The 13,095-nt window shown below is 33.1% G+C and overlaps 2 protein-coding genes across 2 annotated transcripts in view; one reads left to right on the top strand and one right to left on the bottom strand.

Moving 5' to 3' along the window:
- Positions 1–13,095, bottom strand: part of LOC124532810 (flotillin-2) — a 287,470-nt gene that overhangs the window by 267,005 nt on the left and 7,370 nt on the right. The gene's annotated exons all lie outside the window — the stretch shown is intronic.
- Positions 1,222–11,284, top strand: LOC124532802 (glucose dehydrogenase [FAD, quinone]-like). Its single transcript, XM_047107877.1, has 5 exons — positions 1,222–1,603; positions 4,522–4,749; positions 6,844–6,976; positions 8,667–8,786; positions 9,356–11,284. Exons 1-5 carry the CDS (start codon positions 1,342–1,344, stop codon positions 10,608–10,610), a joined length of 1,998 nt encoding a protein of 665 aa, XP_046963833.1. The 5' UTR covers positions 1,222–1,341; the 3' UTR covers positions 10,611–11,284.

The raw sequence follows: 13,095 nt of genomic DNA, 5'->3' as shown, positions 1-13,095 counted from the left end.
ATGATTATATAGAGAAATCAGTAAATAAACCTACTCTATCTTTTATTGCTAAGCACTCCTCCAATTTTCGTTATCACGCCCGTAAGAAGATAGGACGGTAGCTTATAAAAAAAAAGTCTGAGAAGCTGCGATATAATGTTGATATTTCTCAAGGCTTATTAATAATACAAAGAAAAGCGTTTTCAAACTTATCTGTAGTTTTTATTGGTTTATACTAACCATAACTATTATAGTCTCAAAGAATAGAAAAAAATACACAGGGTACCAAAAACGTTTACGTTTTAACGTCTGTACTTTTCGGCACTCTTGACAACATATACATACCATGATGATCAGTTAAGCAGATACACTATTCGAGCTGTTATCCACCCACTTCTTTTGCATAAAAAAGGGGGCTGGTTCACTAGACGATTTCACGTTTTTCAATTTAATACCGCTATATTCTTATAGTACTTTACAAATGACGCACAAGGGTAAATATATACCTACATATGTATATTCATACCTATACATATTGTACGGAGACGGTTTGTATCAATATACCATAACTATAGAAGTTTATTAATTTTCTATACTATTATTTAATTTTAATTGTTGAAACATTTATGTATTAAGTTTATTAAGACAAGGATATCGCTACATAGAATAAAATAGTTGCCTCCCCTATGTATGCTTAGATCTTTAAAACTACGCAATGGAATTTAATACCGTTTTTTTAATAGATTCACAAAGAAGGTTTGTATGCATAATATAGTAGAGAAACAATGATAATTTTAAAAGTACTAAGTAATACGATGTCGTAAATGAACATATTTATTACATATAAAATAAATAAACATATTGGTTACATTGCAAACGCTGGCTGAAACCTCTCGTAGGTTCATAGATCAAAATAAAGTACTACAGTTATTGCACACCTTCCAAATGTGTAGTATGTTCAAGGCGGTATATCACCTCTAAAGGAGAATTCACAACAAACATTTCTCATTCTTTACTTTTTACGAAAAGTGCCCTATTTAATTATCCTAAATATATCGTGTATTTTAATATAACACTATGCCTCTGACCTGACTGAAAAAGCCACGAACGTTGTATATAAAGACATTCTGTAGTATACTCAGTATCAGCATTGTAGCCGTGCGAAGCCGGGCGGGTCGCTAGTGTAACCATAAGCGAATATAATCGTAGTAGAATCAAGTTTATATGTAGCCTGACCACGTCCTTAACAAATACAGTGATCTTACGATCGCAAGCCGCAGTTGTGGAAGGCTTCGCTAACGTTTGGGACGTTTTTTGAAACCAAACTAAGACTTTACAACTTGTGATAACTAAACATAAACAATGATGAATAAGTTTATGAGTTTCTTTATAATTTTATCGTCTTTATGTAACGTCTTAAGTACAGACGAAGAAATAACAATCGAAGATTATAACGGTGATCCTATGGTGGATTATGACTCAGAAAAACGTGGTCGGCTTTTACGGCTGAAATTTCAAAGCCCAGTTGTTGATAAATTTTTGCAAGCAATGGGGAATACTCACAGCTACACCAGTAACGGAGACCTGTTTAGTTTTCTGAGAGATTCATATCCATTGCCTAAAGGTAAGTTTTAAGGTATTATAAGTTCACACGAGTTCATATCATACATATAAATTCAATATATATTCAAATCTATTATAATAAAATAAAAATTACTGATGAAAATCGATTGTTACTTAATATAATTTATAAATCAAAAAATAATAGAATCTAAGTAACCTAACAATTATTATTGAAGTGGGGTCGACGGCTCATAAGAGTAACACTATTATAAATAACACAGATGTATATGTATTTAGTTTATTAGAAGCTCAGTATTACCGGTGCGAAAAAAAAAACAGTAAACACTTAAAAATGTCACAGGCCTGTCTGTGCGTGTAGTGTGTGTAAGTGTGTAGGATGTAATAAAAACGATAAAAACGTTGGGTCTTCTTAGGAAACATAAAAGTGGTCAGGAACAGCCTTTTTCAATTTATTCGACAATTAAATCGTTATGCCGGCTGCCAGTTAGTTCAAACTAGAACACAGCAATTTTTCCATTGCATTCCATGGCACCGCAAACGATAAAGTAAATATGCCCGTTTTATAATTTACTTATCAATTAAGTCGGTTCTTACAAAATAAATACAGTTTTAAATTACAATGTAATTATACATTGTAATTCAAGAATCTAAATATAATTTCTATAAAATATCTCATATTTTTTTAAACAAAATATTTATTAAAAAGATCCTTGAATCCGATGATAGCGCCAACTATCGGGTCCGATGTGTGAAGTTTCTTCCTGCTCGCCCGAGGGCAAGCCGACTATGGGCCTCGAGGTTTCCCTCCTTACCCTTTTCCTCCCCGGTAGCCTCGGCTACCGCGTCATATCCTTCTGACCCAATGGGTCACTCCTGTGGCCCAATGGTATGTCTTATCTAGTGGTAGTCTTGTCATGTCCGGTGGTTTCGTCATCCTATCATTTTCTAAGCCATTCAAGGACCTATTAAAACTCCCACGAAAAAAAATTCAAAATCGTTCCAGCCTTTTAGGAAGAGTTCAATGACATGTACACGTAAGGAAGAAGGGCTTCACCGCCATGTAAGGTAGGCTGTTATATACGTAACATATTCTGTACCTTAGACAACTTGTATGTAAAATATCATTCTTATAGGTTGAATTAAAACGTGATAGCGTTACAACAATCAAACTCACTTTCGCATTTATAACATTAATTAGGATGATAAAATTAAAATATGTATTACATGATATTAATGTTGAAGCATTTATCGTTGTGGTCACTTTTAAAACTTTTTATTGCGATTATATTTTTCTTTACATTAATTAAATACCGATAATTTATTTATTAACACATGTATTTTATAATTTAATTTGTCAAATTTAAAAAACAAAATAATGGAATGTATTACAAATCCGGAAAAATATAACTAGCACACAAAACTCCTCTCCACCTCACACGCAATTAAAGCCGGAGGCGAGAACTATATCATGAAAATTAATACATTATTTAAAAAGGGACAGTTAAAATTAATGATTCTTATAAGCTAAGCCCTAATTTTTGTCCTGATTAATATTTCTAGTTTGCGACCTTCGGCGATTGCTACTTGCGCCGCCTTCTTAGAAAATTGGTACCACAGACCAGTTTATCGAAATTATGTTAACTATAGCGATATCTAAATTAAAATAGTTATTATAAAACTTAAAATTCCTAGTTCAGGATACATGGTCCAATTTTCCACTTGATTTCCACTTGACTATCAAGCCAATATTTCGTGATAATTTTCGATAACTTAATTATGATGAGACGCCCAAAAATTTCCTGTAAATCCTGCAGGGATAAAATGTCCATTTGATTGTTATCAAGAATTATTACTAACTGGGTTTTTTATCTCAAAATAATTATCTAAATGATTTGAAAAAATATTTGTCCCACAAAATGTATGGTTTGATCAAAGAGATCCCTTCCTTGCAATATATATCGATGACGAAAATTTCAAAAATGATTGACCAGCAGTTTTTTTTTACTTATGTCATATCTATATAATTTAATAGTCACATTCCCGTACAGATTAAGTTGTACGTTATCCGCTAAATCTTCATGAATAGTTTCATTGTGATGAGACGTCCAACAATTTCCTATAAGATAACTCTCCATTGTATAAATTGATAGTTAACAGAGGTAGCACGAATAAAATATATTAATTTGAATTAAAGATTTTTATTTCTCATGAAAAATTTACACTTCTAATTTTATTGTATGTACATATGTTATATATATAGTTATTTATTTATCATCATTATATAACACGGCGATGATAATATATACATATACTCATCTTAAAATTTAAATATCTCAAGATACCGAGCGATATGAAAATTCTATTTCAAGATACAAAAAAAGTCATCGAGGCTGGTTCTATGTTTTCGTCCATATAAAGCTACTATAATGGACAATAAGAAATAAGTCTATAAGAGCGTCGATTCTGGGCCGAATTTCTTTCTGAGATTGTGTACTTGCCATCCTATCGAAACGGGACGACAAGTTCGACATTGTGAAATAAGAGTAATTAAACTAGAAAACTTAATAAGGATGCACTTGTATTCGTGCCTACATTTGTGGCTTTACAACGTTTTGTGAAACTGATTAGTCATCCTTGAAAATGGCAACATAACATCGTCATTAAAGGTGATCGATGTATTTTCCTGGAACAAATCTGAGATTAAATTCTCAAAAAACATTTACTTTAATATTAAAAGTATATTAATATTATAAAGTAACTCTGTCTGACAGTTTGTCTGTCGCTCTTTAACCACCAAGTCGCTGTACCGAATTTGATGAAATGTGTGAAGTAAACTTAAACTTCAAGCAAGGACATAGGCTACTTTTTTTGCTAACACCTGACAACCACCCTAAAATCAGCGAAGTCGCAGGCGACTACTAGTTTGTATCATGAAGAGCATTAAAATGTATTTTCTAGGTCTAAAACAACCATACAACGAGTATGACTTCGTAATCGTCGGCGCTGGATCAGCCGGCTGTGCGTTAGCGTCAAAACTAACAGAAAATCGAAACACAACTGTATTACTCATCGAAGCTGGAAAGCCGGAAATGCTATTGACAGACGTACCGGCATTAGCGCCATATTTTCAAGGAACAGATTATGTTTGGCAGTACTATATGGAACCTCAGCCTGGAGTGTGTATGGGTACGTTTTTTAACCGACTTCAAAAAAAGGAGGAGGTTCTCAATTCGTCGGGGCCTTTTTTTTTTTTATTTTATTTTTTTATTTTTTATGTATGTTACCGAATTACTCGAAGATGGCTGGGCCGATTTTGACAATTCTTTTTTTGTTTGAAAGGGCATGTTTTACAGGTGGTCCCATTGTCAGGAGATCAGGATCTGATGATGGGATCCTGGAGAAATCGAGGGAACTCCTCAAATTTTATAGGCACACCTATAGTGATTTCGGTTTTATTCAAAGTGCCTTGGTCATATGCTCACGAAAAGTGACATTTGATGAAGTGGAACTGATGATGGAGACCACAACTGGTAATTAGAACCTATTAGTACCTAAGTAACTATTTTACGGGTTTAGTTCTATTTCTTTAAGATAGTCGCCAAGCAATTGATGTTAGTAAACATGCCTATGATGAAGTCTAGCTGATGGTGGACTACCAGGAGAATTCCTCAATGTTTAACGGCATTGCATCGGGAAAAATGGTATTGTCTAATTGGCGATGAGCAGTTAACATTAGGCTATTGTAACTTAGGTAACGCTTAATTTGAGTTGCAGTCCACGTCGTATTGAAACGGCGTTAAGTTATGTTTAGAGTCGAAAGCCGAAATGTACTGAGTATAATAAAGTGAATGACAAACACTACCAATTGTAATTATAAATAATAAAAATAATGAAAAGCAGTAAATAAATTTTTATAAATAAAAAAAACCGCCTTCAAAAATGAACTAAAAAGAAAAAAATAATCAGTTACATCCATATCCAATTTACGATTTTTTTATCACCTTTTGAAGTCGGTGCCAATAAATAGATTTAGTTTTTGTATGTATGTATTATGTATTATGTACCTATATTAGCAATGTTGGCACCGACTTTGAGAGGTGATTAAAAAATCGTTAATTGGATATGGATGTAACTGATTATTTTTTTCTTTTTAGTTCACTTTTGAAGGCGTTTTTTTTTATTTATAAAAATTTATTGTAACTTTATATCGTATTATTTTAGTTCGATTTTAGTAACTATTTTGGGTCACTGAACTAATTATCTCTTTGTTTGAAATATGAAAAAAAAATACTGATATTATAAATATAATCAAGTCAAGTAAAAATAATTAATTCTTGAATCTGATACTGGCACGCAGTGAGATATTTTATTATTTTTTCTACTGAACATTTAAATACAATCAAGCAAAGAATTTTATAATAACATTATTCCCTTGTATTATAAAAATATTGCACAATTCTTGGCGCCAATATGTCACATAACTATGTATAGAAAATACCAATGGAAATATAAAGATAAATGACCCTCAGATTTACGTTTTTCTAATAGCTCAACTAAATTGTGCACTACAAACGGCTTTTGATTAATATATATTCATTTATAATACAGAACCATTACGCTTAACTACTGATTTCCACTTTAATTTTAATTCCAAAATTCCGACAGCAGTTTCGTCGATGTTCAGAACACCAGTTTTTCGCAAATCGTAAATGAACATCATAGATTATTCAAACTCATGACAAATGATACCGCGTCAATTTGCTGTCAAATGCTGTTTATTTGGCTTTACTCATCTTATGATTGGAATAGAGTACAAAGCAGATAACACTGTCAGGAATAAAGATAAATAAACATGTGTGACTTTGAATCGACGTTACTGGTCGAAATCTAAATACATTATCTATAGTTTTCACTATAGGTTATGGATACATAAAAATATGGTTTTTTTAAAGTTAATATAAGTAGTTTAGTGGCATGTCCAATATTCCAGGGTAATGTAGATGATAAAAAAATATAGATGATAAAAAAGCGTAGAGTTAATACCTGTTGACTTCCAAGCAGGATTTAAATAATTGTTTTTAACTAACATGACTTTGTATGTTGTTGTAGAATCTACTTTCCGAAACGGTGGTAGCGTCACTTAATTGTAAAATGACGATTCAAAAGTGCTTGTAAAAGCCTACTTGAATAAAGTTTATTTTTAATGAAGGAAATGGTATCAAGATATTTATCGACATGTACAAATTAAGATTTTGCTTACTAATTATTTTTTGGTTGTAGGTATGATTGATCAGAAGTGTTTCTGGCCCCGTGGCAAAGCTGTCGGAGGCACGAGTGTCATTAACTATATGATCTACACTCGCGGCAGAAAGCAGGATTGGGATCGTATCGCCGCTGATGGAAATTATGGATGGTAATTGAAGTTTATTTATGCACATATCAGCCAAACTTATACTTTGTAGTCATTTTATGGTAGCCTTTATGTTGCCATACAACGTTTTTACTACATAATATAAAATAAAACAAAGTCCCTTACTCTTGATCTTGATCTTTAAAATTACGCAACGGTTTTTGATGATTCGAGGCAAAGGTTTTTATATATAATGTATGGGCAATATATTATATAAATACTTACATTGTAAACTATGTATTGTCTAATGATTGAAAAACTGTGAACGTTGTAAGACATTCTGTAGAATACTTAGTATCAGCATTGCACCCATTCGAAGCCGGGGCGGGTCACTAGTCATTAATAAATTTAAAAAAATAAATTTAGTAGATATATAAATATATTCTATTGTCACCACTACGTATCGTGACTGCAATATTTTATCACAATCATTTGAGTGGCTGACTGTTTTAAAATTCTTTCCCGACTCTAGACCACATAAACTGTTAAATAAAAAACGCTTTAGAACCAACATAACGGTTTTATTTTCTGCTACATCAATTATTTATAGGAGTTTTAGACTAGATTCTTGATTAGGGCTTCGTGCGTGTCCGTCTGGGTAGGCACCATCTACTGATTATCAACAAACAGTAATAACTTAGTAATGTTTTTTTCCGGTTTTTATATACAATCCACTATCTATGATTGGTGGTGTCCAATTACCATAATGTGGCTCCTTTGCTCGTTCTAATAAGGCAGTTGATGTGATTATATGAATATACTAGCTGTTATGTTTAGCCAAAACCCATTTTGACGACCTCCGTGGTCGAGTGGTGTGTACACCGGTTTTCATGGGTACGCCGCTCTGAGGTCCCGGGTTCGATTCCCGGCCGAGTCGATGTAGATTACCATAAGTTTTCTATGTTGACTTGGGTCTGGGTGTTTGTGGTACCTTCGTTACTTCTGATTTTCCATAACACAAGTGCTTTAGCTACTTACATTGGGGTCAGAGTAATGTATGTGATGTTGTCTCATATTTATTATTTATTTATTATTATTTATATCAGAAGTACACTAAATGTAATAGTACTAAGAGTTTAAGATTTGATAAAGGAATTAATTTGAAAACTGACGAAGTTTTCTTACTCTGATTGTAAGTTCCATGTCAAAAACTTCGACTGTTGCGTTATAGTTCTTGGTGGTAGGGCTTTGTGCAAGCCCGTCTGGGTAGGTACCACCCACTCACCAGTTATTCTACCGCCGAATAACAGTACTCAGTATTGTTGTGTTCCGGTTTGAAGGGTGAGTGAGACAGTGTAACTACAGGCATTGACGATGTAAGGAATAGTTAATATTTCTTACAGCGTCATTGTCTATGGGTTATGGTGACCACTTACCATCAGGTGGCCCACATGCTCGTTCGCCAACCTATACTATAAAAAAAAAGTAATGCTCGTTCAAAAACTAACAGAAATCTTTTTAGATTTCTGTTACTTTTTGAACGAGCTGGAAGAGGATTACGATATTACTCAGCGAGTAAAATGTATATATGTATATTGCGAAAGCAACGCGTCGAAACGGCTTATTGCGTCGTCGCCATATTAGTAGGACTAATGTATTTATAGATATTTTAATAGAACCAGCTTACCAATATAATATTAACAATTATTTCATATAAGTATAAGTAGTTATCAAAATCTTTGTTACTTTTCAGGTCCTATGATGACGTACTGAAATATTACAAGCAGATGGAAAAATCCGATCTCAAAGGCTACGAGAAACAACCACACCGAGGTCGGGACGGTGATATGCCAGTGGAATTTGTTCCAATACAGTAATTCCTTTCATTATATTTTACATTGAACTCCCTCGTAACAGTAGCTAGCGTATAGAACATTAAACTTATATGGAACATAAGGATAGAACATTTCGGATCTTGGATTGTTACAATTTAAGCCATTGTATCAAAAATACAAAGTAGCACTCCGTAATACATAAATTTGACGATACACTTCATTAACAAATAAGTAAACAGAGAACACCTCTTCTTTGAAACTGAAAAATTGTTGAATTTCTCAAGTATAGTAATCTATAAGTACTTAAGCGCAGCATTTTAGTCCATTTCCATAAGAAGCAATTCAAGCATAAAAATTACACAAAAGCTAAGTTGTGATGATAGCAGTTTACGTTTCGGTAACATACTCAGACAGTAAAAGGATTATAGGAATTAATGTTTTATAGGAATTAAGGTTTCTTATATTATTAAAATTGATTTAATTGTAATAAAAAAATACGCTAGTAGTACAATACCCCGCAATTTATGAATTTACAGTATAAAAATTTTAAACCAGTAACAATCGGTAGATGCTTGTATAACAATAATTGTTTGCATTTTTTTTCCAGAACGCGGTTGTCTGATGCATTTTTAAAAGCCGGTAGAATACTTAACCATCCTACAGTGGATTATAACGCCCCAGAACAACTTGGTTTCGGAAGAGTGCAAACCACTACGAGTCGAGGGCATAGATATAGTGCCGCTAAAGTATTTCTTCATCGTCATAAAAATAGACCTAATCTTCATATTTTACACAATACAATGGCAACGCGAGTTCTAATAGATCCACAAACAAAAGACGCCTATGGTGTCGAATACGTGCGTGACAACCTTCTTTTCACAGTGTTTGCGCGGAAAGAAGTTATCATATCGGCAGGACCTATCGCTTCCCCACAACTTTTAATGTTATCTGGTGTTGGACCAGCCAGTCATCTTAAATCTGTAGGAATTCCTGTAATCCAAAATCTTCCTGTCGGTCAAAAGCTTTTTGACCATATCTGCTTCCCTGGATTGATATTTACTTTAAATGAAACAAGAATAAGCTTTATTGAAAATAGAGACATAGATTTACGCACTGTAATACAATGGCTGCATAACGGCGATAATCTTATTTCATCACCCGGTGGTGTAGAGAATATCGGTTACATAAAGACATCCGTATCCAATGACCCCGATCCTTTAGTTCCAGACATAGAGTTAATCGGTATAGGAGGATCAATACTATCGGATGGAGGTCCAGGTGCAAGCAAAGCTGTTCGTAGAGGAATGAGAATCAAAAACAAACTTTTCGATGAAGCATATGGAACGATAGACGGCACAGATACATGGAGTGTTTTTCCGATGTTACTACATCCTAAATCATTTGGTCGCATCGAATTAAAGGACAACAACCCTTTTAATCACCCCCGTATGTATGGCGATTATCTAAAAGATCCGAGTGACGTAGCTAGTTTCGTCGCTGCCATTCGGCATGTACAGGCAATGGCAGCAACTGCTCCTTTCCAGCGATTGGGCGCAAAAATTTACCCAGCCAAATACAGAACATGTAAAGACTACACATTTGATTCTGACGAATATTGGGAATGTGCTGTACGAACTTTGACGGCCACGCTACATCATCAAATAGCAACGTGCCGAATGGGGCCTGATGGTGACCCAGAAGCTGTAACAGATCCAGAACTAAGAGTTCGCGGTGTGAATAATTTACGCGTTGTAGACAGCAGTGTTATTCCCAGAACTATATCTGCCCACACTAACGCCCCAGCTATTATGATAGGTCTCAAGGCGGCGGACTTAATAAAATTCAGATGGAACTTAAAGTAATGAAATTTATAAGACTGAAACATTGCTAGCAATTTATTTTTATTGAATATTTTAAATGTAGAAATATTAATTATTAAGTAACTAGTATGGTAAAGCAGTACGTACGTAAATATATATATTGAAATTTTGACACTGATAACTTTTAAAATTATTAATATTGTCTACATATTAATATTTGTAAAGTTTAGTTTCAAAATAGACGTTTGAATTATATATGTAATTAGATAACTGGTGTACTGAATTAGTAACTAAAATAATATTGCAGAGGCTTAGTTGGAGTCTGGTAACATCTCAGGGTAAGGGAGTTAGCAGTTACCACAGGACTTCCGTGCCGCGGAAAGCACGTAAGGCTTTTTGCCTGTTGATCATGATCTTCGCCGAGACTGGTTGCATTTCCGTTAAATAACTTGCTTTAAAGAATTTAAAATAATTTTGTTTTGAAGCTTGTTTTAGTAATTTAGTTAATAAAGTGGGATACAATGACTGTCCTCAAATCGTATCTTACTAGATACAAATACGTGTGCAATAAAACATATCTATTAGAGCGAGGGGGAAAACGAGGATATCAATATCGAATCTATTCTTATGAGAAGAACCTTCTATCATTGAGTTCTAATAAATTAAAAGTTTTAATGTTTACTGTTAGTTCTAGGATTTCAGAGCAGTAAAGTTACAAATATGAAATATCACATGCTCACAAAACTATAACAAACATTTTGATGTCCTTATAATAAAAATCAAATGACTCACAACCTCATGTAAATAATAAAAATCAATTAGACTATTAATGAGTAATGAAGTATTCATGACAAAAATGACTTGTTTTATTTTATTAATTCGATAAATTTAATTGATTATCTTGTAATATCTATACCCATAATTAGTATGAATATACTAGTTAGTATTATAATACTTAATTATTGATATATTTATTTGAAATATATTAAAAAAAATTAAAGCAAACAAAATAAATATAAAAACAAACTATACATTTTCAAGCTACTTCATGGATTGTATGCATAACAGCCTATTGATAACACATTTTTCACCTTGACCTTTAATATTCCCAAAACTAGTATAATACGACATCTTTTTTATACTGGTTAAATTATAATTAATTTAAAATAAATACACACGATCCACTATAACAGATTCATTCTGTTCATGTTTTTAATATTAACAAAACTTAAATAAAAACAAAGATATATCCTGACTCTTATTTGTCACTTTTTTGGCAGCATTGTTTTGGTAGCCGGCAGCTACAAGCCGCCCGAATACAAATTGTTTTGAATACATTAAAATTAATAAAAAAATCCATGTATGACCCCGACAGCAAGGCATTATTTCGCTACGCTGTTTCAATGCAGATGGTGGATATATGGAACAGAATATCTTCCGATACATATAGGTTAAAACATGATGTTTCTCGGAGCAAACCCCTTATGTGGATCGGTAGAACACATCTAGACAGTTGACATTTCTGCGTCCTTGTAACGGCACTAACCTGTCAGACATTTAGGGTTAATTGAGAATTTCGATCGTCGTGTTTAGGATCGAGAGAAAATAGTTCACATTGTGGGGCCCCAGCAAAATGTGAGAAATTCTCCATTTGCGGCCTTACTTGTGTTTTATGTAGCGAAAGCCATTATTCCGGCGTCTAGTATTGCTTGGATATTTAAGACTTACAGCTTCCTTAAACATAATTGAACACTTCAAATCCTCTTTTAAAGACCGAGGAGAAGTCCGTGCCAAGATTAAAAGGGAAGGTAAAACAAAATAATATTTTAAACATGAATATAAAAAAGAAATAAAAGCTTTTTGAATTGTTTGTTTTTGTTTTAATAAAATTTAGCTTGTTTGATTGTTTCCTGGGTTACAGTATTAAATTTTATTATCGCAGAAAATGAAACGATTCTAGGCTTTAGGACTTTATTCTAGATAATCAAAATACTTTATAGTCATGTAAAACGTAAAAGGGAACATCGGGAATAAATTTGATCAATTCTTTATACGTAAAAAAGGTAAACTAACCAACGAGCATATTGACTCAACACCCTAGCCCTTATTAAAGAATTAGAAATTTATATGTAAATACGAAAACCACAAGATGAACCAGCTTGAAGTTTCGTAACTACACTTACTCCAAACAATTTTAATTTTACATACATACCTACATGTATGAGTGAATTGTATGAAAATTAACGAAAACATAATCCACGCCTTTACAATATCTAACTGCAACTAAAGGAAGACGATGTTTTCATGTATGTTAACTTTCAAAGAGAATAACTTTAAGCGACTTCGTTTTTAAAACCTTTTATTCTTCGATAGATTACATGAATGTACTTCCACATTACAGAGATTTGTTTTTTTTATAAATCCTAACGGCTATACATACATTGACACAAAGTAATTGATTGCGATGGAAAGGAGAGGTTAATTTTTTATAATTTATTGTGAAAATATTCTACATTAATATCACTAA

The sequence above is a fragment of the Vanessa cardui genome, chromosome 10 (assembly GCF_905220365.1).
Source record: "Vanessa cardui chromosome 10, ilVanCard2.1, whole genome shotgun sequence".
Classification (NCBI taxonomy): Eukaryota; Metazoa; Arthropoda; class Insecta; order Lepidoptera; family Nymphalidae; genus Vanessa; species Vanessa cardui.
This window is presented reverse-complemented; position numbering and strand designations above follow the sequence as displayed.

What these genes read in the sequence shown, in the direction of transcription:
- LOC124532802 (XM_047107877.1), top strand. Translation starts at nt 1,342, where the DNA reads ATGATGAATAAGTTTATGAGTTTCTTTATAATTTTATCGTCTTTATGT. An exon ending in GCTGATGGAAATTATGGATG is followed by an intron (nt 6,977 to 8,666) that starts GTAATTGAAGTT and finishes GTTACTTTTCAG; the next exon opens with GTCCTATGATGACGTACTGA. An exon ending in GTGGAATTTGTTCCAATACA is followed by an intron (nt 8,787 to 9,355) that starts GTAATTCCTTTC and finishes TTTTTTTTCCAG; the next exon opens with AACGCGGTTGTCTGATGCAT.